This window comes from Paracoccidioides brasiliensis, assembly GCF_000150735.1.
Source record: "Paracoccidioides brasiliensis Pb18 unplaced genomic scaffold supercont2.5, whole genome shotgun sequence".
Lineage (NCBI taxonomy): Eukaryota > Fungi > Ascomycota > Eurotiomycetes > Onygenales > Ajellomycetaceae > Paracoccidioides > Paracoccidioides brasiliensis.
This window is the reverse complement of record NW_011371362.1, coordinates 824582-848180: the sequence shown is the minus strand read 5'-3', so window position 1 is coordinate 848180 and position 23599 is coordinate 824582. Positions and strand designations below refer to the sequence as shown.

Sequence of the window (23599 nt, the reverse complement as noted above, 5' to 3'; positions counted from 1 at the left end):
TAATGTAGGAGGCAACATCGAACTCGCATATTCAATAATACCGCGCAATGAAATACCAGTCCGATAGTTGTTCCAACCTGTTAAAGTGATGTTAGCTAATTATAACGTGACACTATCATGCATTAAAGGTGAGAGAGTCTTTCCAAGGTTGAACAGGAAGTGTTTATCATCAATTCCGCGGGAACGTCTCTTATAACTACCTTTACCTTTCTTTACCTTTACCTTTCTTTACCTTTACCTTTCTTTACCTGGGCGACAATAAAATGTTTCAACTCAGGTTAAGTTTGAACCCAAATCGACATGGGGTGCACTCGGCCCGACCTTCCTCCGAGCATCTCTGAGCAACTCGCGGATCATCGGCGAGTCTCAAGTTTGTCAGTTGGTAGCCAGTTTAGCCGCGTGGATGGGATAGAACACAGCCCCAGAATTTGGATCTGCATCTATCTGGTATTTTACCGCAATATTTTCCCCGACAAATCTACCGTAGAAGCCTTAACTACTGGAATATCCGAATCACTGTATCAGAGACGCGATCTTAATCAGGTTGGGTTGCGGCTCAACCTTCGACTGGCTTCAGAATTCTCAGCCAAGCCGCCCACACCACATACATCTTGTTCCTGCGTCATCGAATATCGCCCCCCCTCCCCCCCCCCACCTCCCCCTACCTCCCTCTTGTCTGTCTATTAGGTGAGGTCATGGCCATGTAAATCAAGAATGAGAATTACAACGCCTCTGGGGCGCTATCGACGAAGTTGACCAATTGCCCGGAGACTCCCGGCTTCTGACCTCATCGTCTTAACAAGACTATCGATGTTGATTGGATCCGCACCACGCAGTTCCTCAAGAGACAGCAAACTCTGCAACGGAAGGGTTGGCAGGAAACAGGCCAGGCACGGGGTTCCATTTTCAACGTTCCCTTCCGCATTTTTAATTGCTTTCTATCTCCGTGACCTCTCGAGTCGACGTCGGCAACTATGCCATCGACACCGAAACCGGTGGACAGACGCCGCTCTTCAACACAGCAATACACCACTTTCTCGACCCCTCCTCCCAAATCTCGTGGGCGGCCCCTATCAAGCGAGTCGGATTCATCTAACAGCAATGGCGAATCCGAATCTTCCATGGCGGAATCCCCATTGCCTACGGGCCAAATGGCCATTCTTGCCTTCATCTCCCTCTGCGAACAAACCGCTCTCAACTCCATAAGTCCCTATCTCCCGCAGATGGCAGCGTCTTTCCCCAGTGTACGTCATGACCAGGTTGGGATGTACGTAGGCATAATTGCATCTGCTTTTGCGCTGGCGCAGTTTGCGACAAATTTCTTCTGGGGCTGGTTATCAGACCGCATCGGCCGCAAACCTGTCATATTATCGGGCGCGATTCTCACTGCAGCCTGTTTCTTGGCCTTTGGTTTCTGCAAGACTCTTTGGCAAGCCATTCTTGTGCAGGCTCTGATGGGACTGGTCAACGGGAACCAGGGCGTGGTCGCTACTTGCTTAGGTGAGATTACTGATCGCAGCAATCAGTCACGGGCATTTACATATCTGCCAGTGATATATGGGATTGGAGGAATCATCGGACCAATTGTTGGTGGCCTCCTGGTCTCAAATGCCAGTCAGGTCAATGACGACTATCCTTACCTCACCCCCAACCTCGTCTCAGCAGCGGTCTTAACTTTGGAATTTGTCTTAACATTTATATACCTGGACGAAAGCCTTGAGAACGCTAGCACCTTTCCCGAAATTGGGAAGAGAGTTCGAGATCTTTTCAGTTGGTTATGGCAGTTCACGAGCTCCTCACGGCCGACATACTTGCGATCTCAGGGTTCCAGTTACCGGCACCACTCCGACAGCGCAATACGACAAACGTATCATACAGAGTCAGGCGATGAAACCGATGCAGATGCCGATTCCGTGTCGGAAAACTCTCCTCTGTTCCACCCCCGAGATTACTCAAATGGTCTCGATCGTGATGGGGTTTTCAATAGAGACACAATCCTCTTACTCCTTACATATTTGATATTTGCACTCTCGAACGTCGCGTTCAACTCTCTGTACCCCATCTTTGCTGAAGCGCCTCCGCCAACGGGTCGCGGACTTCAACCTCACGACATTGGACTGTCACTCGCCTTTGCGGGCGTTGTTACCATCATATTCCAGATTTTCATTTTTGGAAGGCTGAGAGACAAAATGGGGAATAAATGGTCATACAGAGCCAGCCTACTGGGATTCGTAATTTCTTTTCTTCTACTGCCGTTTGTCGGATATAAAGATACCGCTGCACCTAATGGAGAAATATCAAAGAGCTACGTCTTTCTCGCGATAGAAGTGTGTGCCGTGTTACTTGTGAAGACAGTCGCCACTGTTGGTGGCCTAACCAGCGCTTTGCTATTGGTATGTCGATCACTGCTTTTCTTTTTTCTTTCTTTCTTCCTTTTTTTTTTTAAAAAAAAAAAAAGCTCCACGAAATATCTCCTGGTCATTCTGTACTGACCCCCAACTAACTACTCTGCACAGATCACCAACTCTGCCCCAAACAACCAGGTCCTTGGCTCCCTGAATGGCCTAGCTCAAACTCTGTCCGCAGCTGGGCGAACGGTCGGACCATTTCTGTCCGGGAGTCTCTTTACCCTAGCAACTCGAATAAAACCCAAAGGCGAGGCGATGGCCTTTGGCATCTTTGGTGGCGTAGCCTTCATCGGCTTCCTGCTAAGTTTCGGCATCAGATCATGCAACATGGAAGCAACAGGGTTTCGCGATTCCGACGACAACCATTATAAATCTGATGATGAAGAAAGTTCTAATTGAGCGTTTCCTTTCTGCTGGCTTTCTCTCTCTCTCTCTTTTTTTTTTTTTCTTTCTTGTTCTTTTAGGCAAATCGTGAATTGGTTTCATACGCGGAAGCATCCTGTTGGTCTCCAGCATCGTTTTCTTACTACTCACCCGGGCGTTCTTCCATGTTAGATGATACAATAACCCTCTCGTTTTATCGTCCCCGTCGTGTATATATGTGCTTGACATATGCTACATGGGACTGTCTCCTTCGTTTTCCCAGGATTGGAGGTTTACTTTCGGTGTTCTTTGCCGCGTGCTTGTTCTTCTCTCATAATGTAACGGTACGATTGTTGATGATTTCCTTCCCCTTCTGTATTTAGAACTTTACTTTCTCTCTCTGTCTCACTGAGAACTCCGTCAGCAGACGACAGAATATGCGCATAAGAACAACAGCCTACGGATGGCTCATACCTGTTCTACCATGATTAATGCATTTCTACTCTTGAAAGGGATTTTGCCCCTTACATATCCTTAGGGTTGGCAGGCTACGGGGAGGTTGGATGACGTCTAAACCCGTCCACAAGTCCCTTCGTATATTACCCCTGATGCTTTGAGTATTCCATTTTCAATTTTCCCTTTTCCAGGACTATGTGAATCGCTTTTGCTTGTCCATATAAAATAAGCGGACCACGAAAATACATCTTTAACTACCGCAACTAGGAATTAGAGTAAGATGAATACGAGGTGAATCTTATTTCCTAAGCTTCCAACGCAGCGACTGGGGGTCAATCGCTTTGATGCGCAAATAGAACCGCAATTGACGTAATGGAGGTGGGCACCAGTTGGTGGTGTTCCAATCATCTCAAATACATTCAACGTATACTATAATATAACATGATTACCCGTTCCCTAAGCCATCATGACCAAAAACAACTGAATAACTATTATCATTAAACCTAGGAAATATATCTTCCTGGATGATGTTGGAACACATCTTGGGCTGGTCTTCTGGTCTCATCGGTATTGCTCTTTTCAAGCAGTTCTACCTACAGAGAGAACTCCGTATCTCAACCAGCAGAATAACAAATGATGGCTTCCCCCAGTTCTGGGATTTTCCATCACTCATTATGGAACTCGTACAACATCATCCTCCGCAAAATAAATATCTTGGCTTTGGGTGCTCACTGCAACATCTCCTTCGAGATGTTTTTGCTACCATGGGTCAACTGCGAAATCCAATGGGCAACAACATTGGGGATTGAGGGGAGGCCACGAAGATCTCGAGGGTTATGAAAGCACTCGATAGATGTACTCGATAGATGTACATCTTTTGGTATCAACAGCAAACCCAAAGGACTTCCCCCCGTCCTCAATTGAACTACAAATTCATCTTGGGTATATTCGTTGTGCCCGTGTCAGAGATCTCGCCGGACAAGCTTTCACCATCAAAAGATGCCTGCCTCCCTTATGCAAGAGGAACCTAGGGGCTGAAAACACGAATACAACAAAACAACCGAGTTCTCGTTGCAGAAGACATGAATGATGGCTCCTCCCAGCACACAGAGCCGGCCACTGCTGATGCGGCAGATAACTAACCAATTAACAGTTTCGATCTGCAGTTCTCCAAACTGGTTCTCCACCAAGTTGGCTCTGGCATATCCTTCCACTGCTCTTTGCGACGTATGCTTTCATCTTCATGGATAAGATCATTATATCCAGCTCTGCGGTTGTTTGGGCTCCCGGGAAGAACAACGGTAAACCCATCCCCACACGGTCCCGTCCCGTCCACATCACTTTCATTTATTACTCCTAATCTTCTTCAACCGGAATAATTACTTACCCTCGTTCGATGGATTAACTAGAATATGGTCGGATCCCATTGCAGCTGGGTCTCTAGCATTTTATTCTTTGGATACCCTTCTCTGGGCTAATCCAACTTCCTTAATCCAAAACCTTCGGTATCTATACTAATTGTGGGTCGTTTAGATACCATATGGTGGAACCTAGGACTTTGCCAACCTCGTCCAAAGGTATTGTGGCTCTGACATAGACACTGGTAGAGTTATTTTAAATCTCCCTCTATGTACAAATGTCTCTCACCTTATACCATTGTTAGACATTAGAAGTTCATGACAAAGGACTTAACTTTATAATGTGAAGTGCACATGGAGAAAACAGGGAAAATGTGGAATGTTTGCTCATTGTACTAAAAACTAAACTACGACACATATCATCTGATTACACCGAGCGAATACAAAGGTGTTCTTGTCAGCTAAGAAAGGTGGCATTAAATACAGCTATGATATATCAAAGCGAGCATCATGTCTAGTGAACTATCAGCATCCCTTCAACTTGAGGTTGTAAACATCAAAAACACAATACAAGAAAATACAGCGGTCACAAGGATTTAGGGAGATAAGGGGGAAACCATGGGTAAATATGATGGAAGAATTTTGGGCTAAAACACGACATGGAAACCCCAACAGCAGTTCCATCTTTTGATGTCCTCGAGATAATCCCGTATTTCAGTTGTTAACCAATCCTCCCGTCAATTAGTTGCAACCCTAGCCAGTCAGGAAATGCCATATTCCCCCTCGCTGAACAAAAGACGCAAAACACAGAAAACAAATAAGGGGATGCGGACTGGGGAATAAAGCCATAGAAATCGTAATGTCAGGCGAGCTGAGAGGTCGAGAAGTCTCGTATCTTCGGGCTCGTTTCTCATGGTGATTTCGTTCCGTCGCGTCGCGTTGAGTTTTCCAGAGCCGAGTAACGTTGTTGAATCCGGATACCCTGAAAAGTGGCTCCGAAGCAGCTGCCACAGACTCGTCTGGGGCAGCAGAAATTAATTTTTTATACTTGGTGCCTCCCGCCCATGGAAACACATAGCGATACGTGTGAAGAGATCTTTCTTTGTCTCCCGCTTACGAATCGAAGCTTCATGGTCAACGAATTTGGGCCACGTATTACGCAGAACCAGTACCTTGACCGAGGCAGCCGCTCTGTCGTATACGTTCTCGTTGAAGGAATCAGGTATGAGTGTATTCGGAGGTAAGCGGGGGACCATATTGATAATATTCTGATGCCCACGGTACAAGATGTCTTCGTATTCTTGTGCAGGGGTTTTTTGCTCGTTTTGGTCATTGTCGTGAGGTAACTGGACCAGAAAACTGCCTGCGGTTGCTTCGATGTCGCTGGTTACAGGGCAGATACCGCTTTGGCTGGGTTTGCGCTTAGGAAGCTTCATGAGTGTCATTGCTGCAGGCATAAAGACGTTTTTCAGGTCGCGGTAGATATCTGACTCGATATTGATGGGGAATTCCGCTCCAAAGAGGTGGACATACGTGACGTAGATTTCGATCGCGACATTGTATAAGTGGCGTCGATAGCTCTCCATCTCGTCCGCATTTGGCTTTTTGAGCTTCATGTTTGCTGGAGATCGGCCCCAGGCTGCTTTCCAGTCTCGAACATGGTTGAGGAACATGATGTTTTCGCCGGAGAAATCGTGGGTGGCGGCGAAGTGGAGGAAGCGCGGGGAGTCGCTGTCTAGAACTTTTTCTAGTGCTGCGAGGCTGTAGTCGCGGTTATTGTTTTTCGAGAGGGAGCCGGAGCTTCGGAGAGCTTCCAAATCCCCCATTGTTTGCGAGGCACGGGCTTGAATCTTCCGTATAAACATGACCTCGTAAAATGGGAAAAAGAGTGTTGCGAGCTCCATCATCATGATACCCGGTAGAAACCTGCATTTGTTTGAACGAAGACATGTGTTACAAAAGTTAATCGGAATATCTCCTGAGAAAGGGGGGTTGGGGCTGGCGCAGTGAATGAAATGCTCCATCACTTACCACAGCGGCGGGCCCCAATAAGTGTTCATTTGACGGTATGAGAGGTTTGGAGAATACAGAGACCCGAGCCACATGGGGAGAGCAATTAATCTGGCAATTAAGAGCGATCAATAACAGTTCAAACTTCAAAGGGATGGTTCGTTTACCCAGCAACGATGCAAAGTGATGTCTGCAAACGCCAACAATGGACATCTTTGATATTCCGGATCTTAAATAATACACAGGGTGCAAATATCCAAGACCAAAAGAACTGCCAGATGATAGTTGGAAGCCTGATTGAGTGTCCTGTCAGGTAATCATCCACATGAACACATTGCGCGAGATGGGAGGTATGCTACTTACCATTCAATGCCTTGTCTACACTGCAAACGATTCTCATACTTCGACCACAGCCCATGCGAATTGAATTTTCGGGACCCAATGTAGATGAGTAGAGATGAAGCGAGCTAGGGAAATTTCAGCATACAAGGTGAAATCTTCTCGTTTCTTCACCAGCTGAGCGCAATAGTTGGAAACCGCACCTCGAGAAACATCCCGAACCCAATTCCAAACATGGTCTGCTTCGCCCAGGTCAGATGTGTCCACCAACACCTGAATTTGTTGAATGGACAGCGAATTTCCTCTGGCGTGGGATCGTTGGTGGTGCCATCATCTCTGAGGAAACGCTGCTGGAGAGTTGCCACGTTCAGCAGCTGGATGTTAGAAGCCTGGAACAGAGCAATTCCAATGGGTAGTACTCCGCACATAAACCAGAACTCGAGGTCACAAGAGATAGACCCTTTGAGAGGATAGGCAAGTATATAGAATCCCCCATATCCATGCAAGAAGATGACCGAACAGGTAGCCAGGGGCACATTGCGCATGCGGACAGAGGGAACTGTCTTATTACGCCAAAGCACGATGAGCCCCCAGAGCACGAGGAGAGTCCAGACGATGTCGAACCCCACGTAGAAAACTCCAAGGGCGTTGAGGGGTTGGAGGCCCTTGTCCCAGCCCGGCAGGGAGTTGTCTACCATCTTGTTGAGCAATGGAGCTTGGTTGAGTTGGTAGGAGCAAAACAGAGGACGAGATCGGCAAGATGTAGGAAAAGAATGTTAACCGGTCACACTGAATGAACCAAGTTCGGGAGAGAATTAAATAGAAGATAATAAAGAGCGGCATCAGACGTCAAAGACATGGTGTTATTCGCCCTCGCTGTGTTATTGCACGCATATAGGGGAGTGAGAGACGGAGCAGAAAATAGATAAAATTTCTATAGAGAATCTAGAAACATGTAGATCCTTGACAGAGCGACAGTTACTCGTCCCACGGGGCAGAGCAGCTGTGCCACGAATGAGCATTGATACACACACACACCCGCTATTATAGTGGGGGCGTAGAATGGGAAATCTGTGGTTAGGGTTTACGCTCTGCTTCATGTCTCGTATTTTTACATACCTGTTGCCCTCCCCATGGGTATGTGTCGGGACGTTCTGATGCGTCTGATTAACGTCAGGGATTCGGGCCTTGGGTTAAAAGTACCAACCCCGCGAGACATCCATACGTGAGATGTGTTGACTGGATAGGAGTTTTCCTATACCGCATATCCCCCATGACGTTTGCACTGCAGCATATGTATGAATTTGCAATAAGAGTACTTTGTTCAGGCTGAACAAAAACATGTAAGAAATACAAGTAGCTTTGTAACCGGAAAACAGACCGAAAGATAGGGTCACCGTGGAAGACGAAAGAAGCTTTCTTAATTGAGGTTGGAGATACTAGTCCATTATAAAAGCATGAAATTGGAATAGCTGGATTCATAGTAGTGGAGAAATTCCTGGAGCCAACACGAAATAAAAATAATGAAGCTGCTAATGACAACACGAGACCGTAATTGACTTGATTGCTGCATCGATGGATAACGGGGAACAAAAACGACCACGCCCGATAGTCTGTAACATTATCCATTGCATCTAAACCTAATGAAAGGTAGCACGGTTCAAGAAATTTGGGGGAAAGGGAACGTGGGTATTGGGTAGACTGAAATTTTGGCATCAAACATGCTCCGCCCAAAAAGGTATACTTTTAGATTGTTACCCCAACTGGGTAGAGTTGTTCCCTTCGCAGACAGGCCATCTACGCCAACTGCGGAGACACAGTGGAGAGATTAGAACAGATAAGACCCAATATCCACCGGCGGTTTCCAGGTTCGGAATTCACACACAATAGCCCGAACCAAAGTCGTGGGATAGAAACCTATAGGGAGCAAATGCTTGGAAATAATTAGTATAAAACTGATAGCTTGAAAAGGTCCAACATAGGTGATGTTAAAAAGCGTCCTCAGCGATCTTGGTGTAAAAGATACTATCATCGCCCGGAGGCATCAACTACTATCTAGTGCGTAAGGGTGTCATCACTGGACAAAAGGGGTCGTAAGAGAAAAATAATTTATACACACCTCATCTAGCAAATAATGATGTTGGAAAAAGGCCCCTTTCGCCATTCATCTACTCATGTTGGAGTTGACTTTTATCTGGTAGATAAACGCCTAACCCCGAAAGTTCGGGTGTATAATAACCAGCACGGAGAATATTGATTATTGATATCTATTCTCATTTAAAATATCAGTCTATGCTTCAATGGATAAAGTGGATTATCGAATAAGTGATAGGGAGGGGCAAAGGTTCAGAATATGTAAGAAATTGAATATCACAGCCGAAAACTGCTATTTGAAGCTCTGGCGGGAGCTTCACAGTGAACGGATCAACCGCAAATTACCGCATCATTATGAGGCCACAGAGAGGAGAAAGGAGCAGTAAATACAAGGGAACATATTTTGCTTACCAGTTACTAGTCAAGTGATTGCACTGCGTGGATTGTTAACAGAAGCCATAATCATCGATGGCTTGTACTCTGTAGTAAATACATCATCCATCGCGATGGGCCACTTCCTACACCGTCATCGCAGCCCGTTGAAAAGAGGCGTAAGAGAGGCTCATGTATTCCACGGGAATTATTAGTTGAGCTCGGTTTATAGATCAAACCCTCTCTGTAGCAGAGGTGTTCCAAAAATTTTGTTTCAACGAGGAAAACAAGAGAATTGCCGTTTTTAAGCAGTTTCGCCTAAACAAGGGCTAACCTGCATTCGGCAGCCCTAGTTGGGGCAATTAAGCGAGATGTTTTGTGGGCAAACCAACTATTGCTGCGATCAACCCGAAATTCGCGATAACCAGCCAGGCCCAACACATCGACGACGACGACATCGACAATTCGACAAGTTCCCCCCCCCTTCCCAACCCCTACGCCTATTCACACCCGGTCGATTGTGAGTTTCCGCCCATTTCATCCGTTTTGCCCGCTGCCCTCGGTCCGACTTAGATATATCGTCTGTTGCTTGTCCGCCAGACTAACCGCCCGGCATCTCCCATTTGCGATCTAGGTAGTCCTTCAACGAACATGGCTCAAGTCGACATCAAAACCTCGTCATGGAAGCTCGTTGAGGTCGGCCGTATTGTGCTGATCCGGAGCGGTTCTTACACGGGCAAGCTGGCTGTTATCGTTGAGATTATCGACCATAAGCGCGTATGTGATCTCCAAGTCCACTAATTTCGGAGAGAGAAAAAGGAAGAAAGAAGTTCCCACATCCCTCTATAAGAATACTTGTGGTTGCAAAAAAAAAAAAAAAAATTTCTCAAAAGTACGACTTTTTAACTTTTGGTGGAATTTCCCTTTTGCAGGTCTTGGTCGATGGTCCCGCCGGTCATGAGAACAAAGTCGTGCCTCGCCATGCCATCTCCCTCTCCCACGTCTCCCTCACACCTTTCACCATTCCCAAACTACCCCGCTCCGCTGGCACCGGACCCGTGAAAAAACTTTGGGAGAAGGAGGAGATCGATTCCAAATGGGCCAGCAGCTTGTTTGCTAAGAAGAAGGAACAAACTGACCGGAGACGAAACTTGACCGATTTTGAGCGGTTCAAGGTTATGAGATTGAAGAAACAGGTGGGTTTGCGATATTTTCTTGGGGGTTATAGGCAGAGTGGAGGACATATGACTTTAGGGGAAATTTGAATTCTATCAACGAATTTGGCTTTCTTTGCTTGTGGACCCCACACGCTTCCATTACGAAGTATACTAACTTATCTTTCTTTCTTTTTTACAGGCCCGCTATGAAGTGCAAAAGGCACATGCTAAAATCCGCGCTTCCTCTTCGTAAACGGGTTTAATGGAGTGTTGGTTGTTGTGCGGGCGTTGAAAAGGGCCGAAAATGGGAATATATGGGTTCTGGCGACCGGGCGAAGAAAACGCTCGATATCCATTTTGTTCCTGAAAACTGCTGTAAACAAATTTCATTTCAGAATTTGAAACGGCGAAGTCGTTCAATTAATTTTCCTTTACTTTCTTAATTTTCTGTCTTGCTCTTTTAATTCAGCATACAATACACGGCACATTGGACAATTTCTTAGGGACTTCTGCTCCCGTGCTCCCGTTTCAACGATCTTGAGATAACGAATTTCATAATGATATCAGCATCCCCCTTAACGTCCCCTATTCCACTGCGCAACGCACATCTTTCCGCCCACACTAGTCGTGACCATCATGCGATTGGAATTTACGACCGACGATATGGCCCACCAAAACACTTCTTACTGACCTTAACATTATGCTGTCAATTTATATTCAATATAGAATTGGTTCCGTGATTAGTTCAGAAGACGGTTACGGATCAATTCCAACACATAAAACCACATGCTGTATAAACGAGTTGTTGTTCGCGGGAAATCAGAACATAAGCTTAAATTGCATTGCGATTGTAAATATGTTTATTGTCCATTCACTGCTATTTGGCGGATGGCCGGCTCAATATTGTAGACAAGAGGGCTGCTTTTTTTTTTCTTGCTAAGGATATTCTGCAAGGTGTCCAGGTCAGGCTCTCAAAAGCTCAAACACCGCAGAATAAAAACTCCAGCAAAACCAGTCAAAAAAATAATTCACCTCGCTCAACCCTTCCCTATTTCCCGTGCATCACCAAAGTAAAGTGCTAGTGTCTTCCCTGAACCTGAGGGACAATGATCGCGCTCCCAGTCTGGACGCACAATTTCGGCCTGTGGGGACTCAAATTTAGAGAGACGAAATTTATGTAGGATGGGTTAATCTGGGGGAGTCATAAAGCTAACCAGACACGCAATGTCACGTGCTCTCACGTGCGACACACAGGCGTGGGGCCAACGGCTAACCCACATACAACCCAACAATTTACATTCAACAAAAATTTGCCAAACTGACAACCTTGCGGTGATTGGCAGCAACCTTCAGCTTCCATAAAATCAACCATGTCTTCTTCCCGGATAGAGGAGCTTCCCGACGATGATGTCACCCCCAAGACCACCGTCGAAGATGCCGCTGATAGCTCAGAGTCCGAAGCTGAGGGTGCTGAGGAGCCCAGCATCCCAGGTGGAAGCGCTGTTACTGTCCACTCCCGCAACGAGAAGAAGGCCCGGAAAGCCATTGGCAAGCTGGGACTGAAGCATGTCCCCGGCATCACTCGCGTTACTCTCCGCCGACCGAAGGGTGTAGGCAATATGACTTTCTTTATTGTTTATCCTGTGCACGTTTGGAAACTGAACTGCCGAGAAATTTAGGCTGTTCATTGTTCTATAAAACGATTGCGTACTGATGTCGTCTGCGAATTCTAGATCCTTTTTGTCATCAACCAACCAGACGTCTACCGATCCCCGTCCAGTAACACCTGGATGTAAGTTGCAACCCTACATTTTGCGCACCAATCGGTCGAGATAGAAAATATGGCTAATGTTGTTGAAAAGAATCTTCGGCGAGGCTAAGATCGAGGATATGAACTCCCAGGCCCAGGCCTCTGCCGCTCAGCAACTCGCTGCCGCTGAAGCTGTTGGCAACGATCACGCCGGCCATGACCACGCGCACGATCACGACCACGTCAAGGGTAAGACTGACGAGGCTGTCGAGAAGAAGGACGATGAGGAGGATGACGGAGAGGAGGTCGATGAGAGCGGACTGGAGGCCAAGGATATTGAGCTGGTTATGGCCCAGGCATCTGTATCACGAAAGAAGGCTATCAGGGCTCTTAAGGAGAACGATAACGACATTGTCAATTCTATCATGGCACTGAGCGTATAATCTCGAAATATACATGTTTTTGCGTTTTGTGCCCTTTTCTTTCTCAGTACTTTCACCAAAACATTTTTACAATGTCAAACGAAAGCCCCTTGTCTCTTTTTAGGAGCTAGATTATGATTACTTTTTTCGCTTCCTCACTAGGTAGTGTAAGCCGCTGTGGGGGAGCAAGGAGGTGTACGATCAGACTCCAAATAACTTGTATCTGAATCCATCAACCTTCCATCAGTTCATCCGAATAAATCCCTGCATCTGCATGTTCCCCATTTCGATCCCTTGAGAGCATTTGCTTCATTAATGACAATACTCGCGATTTTGATGCCAAGCCAACCGTTTAAATGTGCATCACGTGACTCGTCGATTCTCGCCATTTCTCGTCAAAACAACCTTCCCCCACCCTCAAATTCCGGCTGTTGCACATTGAAACCCAGGTCAATCACCGCATCAACTCCACAATTAGAATCATAATGACTGTAGCAGTAAGTCAATCTCTCCCATTATCGGTCCCATCCCTCCCCTCGAATCCACCCAACAGATCCCATATCCCAGTCCCACTCGAAACCCCCCAGCCCTGAACGAACCGAGCCAACCTCTTTAACCCTCTTGACCTTGCAATTCAACAGCGGAGCGCAGCTCTCAAGCTCGACTGGGCGAAAGTGTTTACATCCCTCGGACTCCGGGGCCAGACCGCTGCCTCCCTCGCCGCCTTCAAGAAGCGCAACGATGACGCCCGCCGCAAGGTGCAGGTTCTCTCCGACCAGCCCCAAACGGTCGACTTCGCGCACTACCGCAGCGTGCTGAAGAACCAGGCCATTGTCGACGAGATCGAGAAGCACTTCAAGTCGTTCACTCCCTCCACTTTCGATGTCAACAGACAGCTCAAGGCCATCGAGGCATTCGAGGCTCAGGCGATGAAGGGCGCGGAGGAGACGAAGGACAAGGTTGAACTTGAATTGCAGAGTCTCGAGAAGACGTTGGCGAATATCGAGACGGCTAGGCCGTTTGAGGATCTTACGGTCGTATGTTTTCCACCTCTCCAACCTCTCCGTTGGTTTCTGTTGTTTGTATCAATATGCGGATATGTGATGCTAATGGGATCTTTTTCTTTTTCTCTTTTCCCACACGTAGGACGATATCAGCAAGGCTCGACCGGATATCATCGAGAAGACCTCCCAGTTGGTCTCCAAGGGCAAATGGATGCCACCCGGATACAAGGTTCGTTTTTTTTTTTTTTTTCAAGTCCCTCCCCCCTCATCTAGGGACAAACTCCCAGGACCCTAGTAGCCCTCGGGAATTCCATCCAATCAACACAGAATGGAATTCAGACTTATTGGACAATTCTAATGCTAAATCGATTTTTGATACTTCCAGGAACGATTCGGGGACATTTCCTTCATGTGAACTAGGGCTTTCTCTTTCCCATTCGGTTATTTTATCTCTTGCTCTGCCCTCCAAAGGTATTTGTCCCATATCTAGAACATGTCACATATAGAGCAGGGTTGGCCCAAAGGAGTGCGTGAAAGGCGTGTAGGAGAGAGATGTAAGGTGTTGATGTGGATGTGGCTCCGCTGGTCATTTGCGTTATCAACTCCAGAATTCCCCGAACGAGATGTGTATAGAATTTATGTTTTGTATTAGAAGTGATTCTCTTTCCCACTATTGCTCCATTCCTCGATAATCTCTCCCGGACTCCATCCACATGATGTTTTCAATAGCGCATCTCAAGCAGAGAATGGCACACTGCCTAAAGTCTGGGGAAAGCGTGTAAAGGCGATGGATTTCCAGATCGGATGAATTCCACCGATTAGGACCATGCGAAGGAAGAACGAGGTCTTGAAACCTGAGAAAATGTCTGACAATTTCTGTAATCGGGAATTTTCCTAATCGATGTTGACGTCGAAAGAGCCAATGCCCCGAGTCTTCCACGAAAACCCTCTAAACCTTTCCCCTCCTCAGTGAAAACCTCCTCAGTGAAAGTTGCGGTATGCACATTCTAGGGTTTCTTTCTTTCTTTCTTTCTTTCTCTCTTTTTACGGCATTATACCACTCCAAACGAACCGTAGAGTGTATCTCAGAACACGTCTCTTAATCCCGCCATTTATCCGCTTGATGATGAATTAGATTAATCTTCAAACTAGTAATGTGATTGCTAGGAGAATATTGTTTGCGTGTATTGAACTACCCAGCTGAGATCTAAACGAAATATATCACAGCAGCCGTAGTCAACTTACAAGTACTGTTTAACTAGACAACTAAATAACTAAATAACTAAATAACTAGTTAATTAGGTATAAACATGCAAAAAATGATGAGGATAACTGGCCTCGCTTAGTTATAAGATTCTGTTGGCCGCCGTAGAAACAGAGTTCACTAAGCGGAACTTTGTCAGGGCTTTCATATTTTTTACCTCTCCGTAATTTTGATAAGACTCACCGGACTCTCCTTTTTCGTGTTATGGAGACCATGAATACCCCAAGAGCGCAGGCAACGGGAGGTCGGGAATAAGGAGCATGTTTCTTCTTCTTCTTCTTCTTCTTCTTCTTCTTCTTCTTCTTCTTCTTCTTCCTTCTCCTATTTCGGCTTTTCTTCCAACGACAATGCATGCTCAGTGAAGCTGCAACAAGAATGCCGAATTCTAATCTAACATTGATAAGGGTCAGGGGCAAGAGACACAAAACTTCAATCTCTGCAGTCGAAGATGTGGCACGCAAAGCCCGCATAGCGAACAGGAACAAATCCTGCTCGTCTCGTCCGTCTAAAAACCCGGTCAAACATAAACATTCAGATAAAATTCGTTTGCGTGATGGCAGTCGTGCTAAGATGGTAGCAGGTAAGCGTGTCGGCCACCTCGAAGCCCTCCCAGTCGAATTGATAGAAAAAATATTCCTGCATTCACTGGAGTTTAATTTCGCTAGGGTTTCGCCAGCTTTTGGGGCTCTCTTATCCCGAATGCGTGTCTTCAGGATTTTGACGTTTCTTGCGTTCTACAACGACCCGAGACCCGATGATGGACGCAGCGCAGCATATATCTCGAACTTCCTCCGGCCACTGGAATACGTCCCCCTGGGTCCCAATGCGCAAAAGGCTCTCCAAGCCGAGGTTATCAATTGCCCGTGGTTTAATTTATCCCTTCTTAAGCAGTGCCATCGTGATGTGTTTCATGTGACGTTGCAGAACTTCGTGTTTGGGGATTCGACATGTTCATTTGGGTTGGTACTCGACAACCCAGATTTTGATCTTTTGACCAAGCACCTCGATAAGAATCCAGAGGATTGGGGAGCCTATTTCAAAGGAAAGGACCGGCACGGCGAATCTTGTCACTTGAAGATTCAAGTCCACAGGGTGGGCGTTATGTCCAATGTGCTTTGGGCTCCTGATTTCCTCCCAATGGTTGTTTGGACGGTCCCGGATGAATTTTTCGCGGAGAAGCCTTGGACGGAAGACAAGTTTTGTCTTTTGCACTCCCTTCTCTTGTATGCGCCCCACGACTTTTTGCTCTCGGCACCGAATTATCTTCGACCCAACACTACGATCGATATTTCACGAGACAAGATACAAGGCTGCATCCATCATGCCATCACCCTAGAAAATGTTAGACTTCTTTCCATGCTGCTATCATGGGATGAAAGGGCTCATCGCTACTCTTCGGTGCTGAGTCCAAGCACCCAGAATACTCAGAATCCCGAGAGTTATGGGACGCCCGGCGAACGCTATGGGATACCCGGCGAGCATTTCGTAACTGCCACCCGGCAGTCCGAGCATCCAGGTCTCTTTCAGGTGCTGCTACGCGCGAATGCGGAATCAATCCCATATGATGATCTGGAAATTACATCCTGGGCAATGAGGCAAGGAGACCGCGCTTTTGGGGATTGGTTACTCAATTATATGATCGACGTTCCGGCTCGGAGACGAGATAATTCTTCGCTGTTCTCGGGTGGGTGGGCTACCAGGTTTGCCCGTCACTCCGAGGACTTCCCCGACGATCCAGACTGCTACATTTGGTGGGACGCCTTTGAAAAGTACGTGGAAGGGCATGTGGCCGGGTTGGAGGTGCCTGAGTTGGGGATGAGATAGCACAGGCTCAGTTCAAATGTGCATACGCTGCACGTGTGGTTCACGCATATTTAACATTTCGTATTTTTCCGTGCTTCCACAACTCCCCTGCAGTCCCAATCTGAGGCCTACTATACTACAGCAACTCTGTGTCTCCTGACTGACGCTGTCGGTTACATCTCTACCTGTTTGTGAACGAGTTATGCTGAAAGCATTTAATCAAGAAACAGAAGAGTTTGCCTTCTTGATTTTCCCCCTCCTTATTATGTGTTCCTATGCTCGTGTGTTGCTTTATAAAACACGCAAATCAGAGCACCCGCCAACCAGACCACATTTCAGATCATGCATGCCTTATGTTCACCTGCTGTGTCTTTTTTGCAGTATTTTCCCACACCTGCGCTCTTTAGTACTATGATCACCCTGAATTCAAAATGCATTTCAGAGAGAATTCAGACAATAGCATGACAAGTAAGTGTCTTGTAAATGTACACTATTTCAATAGATCCATCTAAGGATGGGGTTGGACGGACAAGGGAAGCTGTTTTATCTACCAATCATTTTTTTCATCCAGGTTCGTTACATTCATGAGCAAAAAGGCAAAAGGGACAAGATATGAAAGCTTTTGAGGCCCATAGCGCGAACACCCCTTGACATATCGACAAAAACTATAACCATGAACGGAAACCACAAAATCAATCCCTAACCATGGAAGATAAATTTTGAAGAACTAAATTACTTCCCAGACATCTCCCGTTCCCTCTCCTTCTGCTGAAACTTCGCCATGAGCGCCTTAATACTCGAATCACCTGGAGGAACCTCCCCCCTGCGCTCCGTAAACAAAATCTTCAAAAATGGATCGTCATTCCGCAACACAGCACACCTAGCCGCAACGCGGTAATGCGTCTGTCTGACAGGCCAGGGGAATGCATAGCCATAATTCTTAGCGCGGATGTTCATACCTAGCATGTGCTTGAAGGTTTCTAGATCGCGGTCGACTATTACTTGGCGTAGGACTGCCTTGGAACGTTCGCGCCGTTCATCTTCGTCAATATAAGCTTCCGTAGATAGTAATGTGAGGAATTCCAGCTTCTCGGGTGTCCAGGGTCGGCAGAGCAGTCGGTCGGGCATCCTGCAGGGCTCCCGGAAGCTACAAGATGGGAGTCGGAACACATCTGTTTCTTGGAAGATGGGGCTTCGTTCGCGGATCTGGACGGAGCCGAAGTTGAACCAGATGGCGATTTTGCGAATGTCTCTGCGGCTTTTCGAGGCTTCATTGCTCGTGCCGGGGGGGTTGTTATCGGCATTGAGTGTGGGTGTGGACATGGGCGTGGAAGATATGGTCGCGGTCGTGTCATTCTCTTGTTGCGCCTTGTCTTGCTGAGGTGGTTGAGGCTCCTGGGCTTTGATAGTAAGGTTACCGCTACCCCGGCTCCCTGGAGATCGGGTGTCGAGGCGGTTCATGGACTGCCAGTATGGCTCAAGGTTTTCTAGCTGTTGGCGGCCCGTGGGAGAGATGATGAGATGACTGCATTTTTGACGGAGGACGTGTTCAACGTGCTCCCGCTGACATTTCCGCATTAGGGGTAAGCTACACCACCGGCACTTAAGGAGTTCAGTTTGTAGGGTCGCTCGTTGCTCAGTAGTCAGGGAGAAGTAGTCGAAAGGGAGGTAGACTTTGGTAAAGAAATCAGTCCGTGCGGATTCATTGCTGCTGGTGAAGGCAAGCCGGATGAGCCAGGTGAAGATAACGTTGTTAGACAAGGAGAGGGCTACGGGTAGAGAGGCTCTGGGAAGATTGATTTCTAGACATTCAAAGAATATTTTCTGTATCAGTTCGACAGGAAGTCGTTCTATGGGCGCTTTTCTCAACGAATGATGCCATTCCTTATTCGGCCATGGCCCGCTGGCAGCAGCGTGTTTAGGTATCGATGTCTCCATTAGGATTCTCGGGATATACATATATATACTTGGACTCAGGACTCATGAGGTATAACGGGGTGGCAATCGTTTGGCCTCCCAGTCGTCTCCAGATATCCACAAGGAATAGGCAAAATACCCTTTCCCTTGTACTGCTCTCCGGTTGTGAGGCAGCGACAGGGCAGTGGCATATATGCAAGCCTTCTGCAATGCAAATATTTCCGGTGGTCAAGCCAATATGCTGCTGGAAGAGTCCGATAGCCAGAATCCAAATATACAACTGATTGAACGTCTGCCCACATGCATTATTTTCAGCATTCAAATCCTGACAGCGGAATATATGCGGCAGGGGATATCGAAGACCCCGCAGAAGAGAATAGTTTTGAACAACTCGTGAATGGGCGCTTCTCTAAAGCGGGGGTTTTGAATTTCGTCTAATCCGGATGTAGTCTGCAGCGTGTGTAAATGAGAACGATCGTTGCCTCCATCAACGGGCCGATCTAGATCTGTTTGTTTTTGTATGTCGTCTTTGGAGAACCTGGATTCTCAACAGTGCCTGCTCCCTCTTTGTTTTCTTATCAAGAGAGACGACAAAAAGGATGCCTGTGCAAAAGAACAATGGAGATTCCGCAAGAGGTCTTCTTGTATCCGTCCACTCACTCGTTGCAAGTTGCAGTAGTGACAGTAACCGGAATGAAATAGCTTCTCAGCCTGGAGAATGTTTCTTAAGACGCTCAAGATTCCATCCATAATCACTCTGTACCGATGCAGATCAAAAACGCGAAGGAGTACTGTGGCGCTGAAAGAGTTTATGCACGTTTAGTCGTCTCTTTAGAACGAAATCCTCTTGAATTCGAGCACCTTTGTGCAAGGTATGAGCTGAACAGGAACGGCCTTCCCTATCAGATCCTCACCCTGTAAAATGTACCGCTCATGTAACTCATGCACCGATAAATCTAGTCCCTCAAGCTATCTGAGGTGATCCGACGACCGCCTTGTCAAAAACTGGGGAGAAAGCAAAGAAAGCGGGAACCGCGGGAAATGACCAGTATGGAGTCCCGAATGGTTAGTGGGGAGGGCTTCTTGCCATTAACTACCCGATGTGCTAGATATCTGGCCTGGTGGTTTAGACCCGAGTGAGGGGAACCAGGGCGAACTAGAGAAGAAAAAAGGTTCACCGTAAAGAAGTCAAAACTGAAGAACAATCTCTTCCCCAGTTTGGCTTTGGTGAATTCTTGGACCTGGGACAGCCCCAAACCTAAGCATAACTACTCCGTACCCAATCTTTCTAGTTCAATTTTTGTTTCGAACAGCACAGGGAGACGCAGGTCGATTTCCGCATGTAACCTCAATCACCCGAGGAATCACGGATCCCATGTGTGTGAACACTGGACAGGGAACATCCGCGTCAGCAGAAGAGACCCATACCCTAGCGAGGTTGGCGCTGCAGCTCTGGGTAAAGCGCAAGCTAGATATGGGCTTTGCCAGTTACGGCGCATTGTAGCAAGGAGTGATAGCATGTCCTGGAAATACCATACATTATTAGTTACATGGGATGTCCTAATCTCCTCGTACGTCATCAACTTACATCGAACTAACTTCCAGCCAGTTCTTCAAAGACAAGACTCTTTGCCGACCCTGACCACTGGGGCGGGACATCTGCAAGGATTCTCACACCAGCAGCTCTGAACCCAACTGTCGGGACTAGCTGCGGAAGTCTGACCGCTGTGCTGGGATTCTGGGCCGTTCGTGTCCATGGTAATGGGTGGTTGGGACACTCAAAACCATCCACGTACTTTGCATGTAACTCTGTATGGATATCAAGTGAAAAGAATCCTTCCACACTTTCAATAGCGCAATACGAGCGTACGAGCATCTCACCTATAGTTAATTGTCATTTCGAGTATGGAATGAAGTTCTTTCCTATACTCTCTCTTTTTTTAATTTTAATTTTTTAATCTTTTACCTTTTTTTTCCGGGAGGCCGCATGGTATTTAATTAAACTAACCAACCATCGCCTACAGAACCATCCTCAGAACAATCCCAGTAATTTTATTAAACTTTCCTGGCTAACGACACACCGCCGCCTGCAGCGAAGATGCTGCGATGTATTCGGGTTTAGGCATGGTGTGGAGCACCTACACTTCATCTCATTCAATATCACTATTGTGAAGATTGCCCGACTATGCGGGAGTGCTACTTTCCAGAGATCTATCTGTCATTGTCATAGCTATTCTCACAATTAAGAACAAGAAAACTTTGAGTGTACTGTGAGTGCTACTGCTCTTTCGAAGGTATTCAAGAAAACTGAACTTAAAGAATAACTACGCAAAACTTTCACAAAGGAAGACTCTCAAATCTTCAAAGCTTCGATCGTTTATACCTGGCCACCCACACCCTGTAAGGATTTACCTTCTCCTTGCTCTACGAAAAGAGGAGAATGTCACTCTACAAGAAATGATTTCCACAATGGCAGCTTTCCTTTTCTTTGTCAGAATGTAGACTAAACTTGGACTAAATTGGTCTGATCTGTGGCATTATGATCCTCATCTTGACCTAGTCGACGTTCTGCAGAGTGTGTGTCTCATGACTGAAAACGCAGCTTGAAGTCCAAAGGTTTTTCAGGTGACATTAGTATCAGTTCGACATCTTCATAAGCAGCCAGCAACTAGAGTGAAACGGTTTATGAAATTCATCTTTGAGAAAACAGAAAAGGGGAATGAAAAGCAAACAGAGTTGCGAAAGTTAGATTGTGACATTCTAATATTCTGTGAATTGTCTGTTTCCTACAATGTCAAGGATATCTATGATATGCCCTCAGCTCAATTTAACTTGCTTGTTGCCAATGTTTAGGATTAGGTTCACCTTGACAAACTATTCAACCGGCTGATTTTCATAGGGAACCAGACATTTCTCAAGAATGATCTCTTTAACAGTTTCTCAGAAGCTTCCTCCTTACCAGACACGTCTACAAATGTACAGTTGTTGACGTGGAGGAACTAATAGTGTGTCCAGTCAGATTAATGGAAAGATCTGGTTGGCACAATACCATCAATGACTGTGAAATATAATTCTTTCAATAGAATTTTACTCACAGTATAGGGGAGCTACCCAAGCATTTCCTGACACGAATGGCAGATTGTAGAGGCCGGCATCAGCACAAGCCTTGGTTAATGTTATTTCTCAGCATAGGTATATGCTAGCATCAACTGAGATTGAGCATGTCCATGTTACCCCTTTGCTTACTTCTTCACAGACCTGTTTCAAGAATATCACCTTCAATAAAATCTCCTTCTTGAACAAATTTGAATATAAGAATCGTCTTCTGGAAATTTATACTTATATGCCATTAAGAGAAGATGGCCAACATAGTCAAGTTCTATGGTTTGGCATATCAGACTGCAAACGATCTTCATCTTCACCCAAAGGCTGTTCTCATCTAAATCACTGCCCACGAGAATATACTAATAGGTAGTTACTAGGTTGTATGTTCACGATACGACCTCTATACTTAGCAAGTACCAGAAAGGTTCAAGGGGTCTCCATCTTACCGCCTGCTTCAAAGATGCTGAGCAACTCGTCAACAACACGCATATTGCTAGTCATGGATGTTTTTTTTTTTTTAAAAAAAAAAAAAAAAGTATTCACAAAGTAATACACACGCCTGTAAAAGAGAATGGAACTAAGTGAAAGAATGAGGTTGATGTATGGCCTGGCAGTTTAAAAATGTGATTGTTGAAGTGGCCTATGGCCAGATGCCACATCAGAAAGAGATTCAAGTGGAGTAGTTAATATGTATGCTCCTCTACGAACTTGAAAACAATGTGTCAAGCTTTTGTCATTAGGGTCGTTGTCCTCCGTTCGAATGACTCGTATATCTATCCACTATACCACCAAAAAGAAACACTAGCAATGAGTCTGGGCTTTTAGGTACACAGCTTAGAATCGAAGACTCTTCAACTGGAGCTGTAAAGCTCCATTGCGCATTCTGATCTGGCTTCCTGAGCCAGTGTGCCATCAGTCAAGGGAGAAAGATTTCCAAATGGGTATCCCACTCCAGCGCATTTAGGATCATCAACATCACCTTCGATAGGAATCACTGACCTTGGCACTGATTGTTCTTTCGATGCATGTGTATCTGCCCATTTGAATTTCCGGAAATGCCCATTAGAGAACTTCAATGGTGAAAGGGAGGGCCAAGGTTGAGCTAATCCTTTATTAGTCTCCTCCCCGTTATTTGGCATTCATAGTATTCCACCATCGGGATTTTCATGTCCGCCAGGGTAAACGCTATGGTCAATCAGATTCTGCTGGAAGTTGCAATTATAGGGTGTGCTGCCCGTGGACTTGGTGGCACCCTTGCTACTTGCCATTGTTGATGGAGGAGATCCTGCGTGTCGCTTTCTACCACGGGGCCTTGAGCTCATTGCTTGATTGAGGAAGGTTTCTGGTTTGGAATAGTTATTGGGTTCAATTATCAGCAATTACGTGTGTGCACGGATTTGTAATTATATATATTTCCAAGGTCAGATAGATCAGGCCCTCCCAGTCTGGAAAGTATCTTGGTCTGCTTTGAACAAGCGGGCATACAATCACGGAGAAAGCCAGGAGCAAACTGAAAAGGTTTACAGCGCTGCTTGAGCTCAGCTTGAAATCGTCGAGTGATAGGTTTATGACGGTTCTGGGGTGGTCTCGGGCGACTGTTTCTTCGATCCAACTCCTTTAATGCATCTTTGGTAAACCAAATCTTTGACAACCTATATCATAATGCTGATGCTGACTAGTCCAGCTTCTGCCTTTTTCCGAAGTCGCGACGTGTTCTGTGGATGGGACCCAGAATGCCTACGCTTTCGAGACAGGTTCGGAGGTCACTGAACAAGGC

At 46.3% G+C, this 23599-nt stretch overlaps 10 protein-coding genes across 10 annotated transcripts; 5 read left to right on the top strand and 5 right to left on the bottom strand.

The window, feature by feature from the left end:
• Window positions 1-974: 974 nt before the first annotated feature.
• On the top strand, window positions 975-2807 carry PADG_04733 (uncharacterized protein; the record flags this gene model as incomplete). The annotated part of the gene is made up of 2 exons (XM_010762050.1): window positions 975-2393; window positions 2517-2807. 2 exons carry the CDS (start codon window positions 975-977, stop codon window positions 2805-2807), a joined length of 1710 nt encoding a protein of 569 aa, XP_010760352.1.
• Window positions 2808-5338: 2531 nt separating this feature from the next.
• Window positions 5339-7632, bottom strand: PADG_04732 (uncharacterized protein; the record flags this gene model as incomplete). The annotated part of the gene is made up of 6 exons (XM_010761820.1): window positions 5339-5604; window positions 5634-6511; window positions 6617-6706; window positions 6763-6888; window positions 6959-7062; window positions 7138-7632. 6 exons carry the CDS (start codon window positions 7630-7632, stop codon window positions 5339-5341), a joined length of 1959 nt encoding a protein of 652 aa, XP_010760122.1.
• A 2419-nt stretch (window positions 7633-10051) lies between these two features.
• On the top strand, window positions 10052-10810 carry PADG_04731 (uncharacterized protein; the record flags this gene model as incomplete). Its single annotated transcript, XM_010762049.1, has 3 exons — window positions 10052-10177; window positions 10333-10596; window positions 10757-10810. 3 exons carry the CDS (start codon window positions 10052-10054, stop codon window positions 10808-10810), a joined length of 444 nt encoding a protein of 147 aa, XP_010760351.1.
• Window positions 10811-11927: 1117 nt separating this feature from the next.
• Window positions 11928-12750, top strand: PADG_04730 (nascent polypeptide-associated complex subunit alpha; the record flags this gene model as incomplete). The annotated part of the gene is made up of 3 exons (XM_010762048.1): window positions 11928-12167; window positions 12291-12349; window positions 12420-12750. 3 exons carry the CDS (start codon window positions 11928-11930, stop codon window positions 12748-12750), a joined length of 630 nt encoding a protein of 209 aa, XP_010760350.1.
• Window positions 12751-13214: 464 nt separating this feature from the next.
• Window positions 13215-14148, top strand: PADG_04729 (ATP synthase subunit D, mitochondrial; the record flags this gene model as incomplete). Its single annotated transcript, XM_010762047.1, has 4 exons — window positions 13215-13226; window positions 13371-13766; window positions 13876-13962; window positions 14119-14148. 4 exons carry the CDS (start codon window positions 13215-13217, stop codon window positions 14146-14148), a joined length of 525 nt encoding a protein of 174 aa, XP_010760349.1.
• A 1224-nt stretch (window positions 14149-15372) lies between these two features.
• Window positions 15373-16821, top strand: PADG_04728 (uncharacterized protein; the record flags this gene model as incomplete). Its single annotated transcript, XM_010762046.1, has 1 exon — window positions 15373-16821. One exon carries the CDS (start codon window positions 15373-15375, stop codon window positions 16819-16821), a length of 1449 nt encoding a protein of 482 aa, XP_010760348.1.
• Window positions 16822-17532: 711 nt separating this feature from the next.
• Window positions 17533-18738, bottom strand: PADG_04727 (uncharacterized protein; the record flags this gene model as incomplete). Its single annotated transcript, XM_010762045.1, has 1 exon — window positions 17533-18738. One exon carries the CDS (start codon window positions 18736-18738, stop codon window positions 17533-17535), a length of 1206 nt encoding a protein of 401 aa, XP_010760347.1.
• A 1467-nt stretch (window positions 18739-20205) lies between these two features.
• Window positions 20206-20593, bottom strand: PADG_11817 (uncharacterized protein; the record flags this gene model as incomplete). The annotated part of the gene is made up of 2 exons (XM_010762234.1): window positions 20206-20240; window positions 20317-20593. 2 exons carry the CDS (start codon window positions 20591-20593, stop codon window positions 20206-20208), a joined length of 312 nt encoding a protein of 103 aa, XP_010760536.1.
• Window positions 20594-22673: 2080 nt separating this feature from the next.
• On the bottom strand, window positions 22674-22961 carry PADG_11816 (uncharacterized protein; the record flags this gene model as incomplete). Its single annotated transcript, XM_010762233.1, has 1 exon — window positions 22674-22961. One exon carries the CDS (start codon window positions 22959-22961, stop codon window positions 22674-22676), a length of 288 nt encoding a protein of 95 aa, XP_010760535.1.
• Window positions 22962-23144, bottom strand: PADG_11815 (uncharacterized protein; the record flags this gene model as incomplete). The annotated part of the gene is made up of 1 exon (XM_010762232.1): window positions 22962-23144. One exon carries the CDS (start codon window positions 23142-23144, stop codon window positions 22962-22964), a length of 183 nt encoding a protein of 60 aa, XP_010760534.1.
• Window positions 23145-23599: the final 455 nt, after the last annotated feature.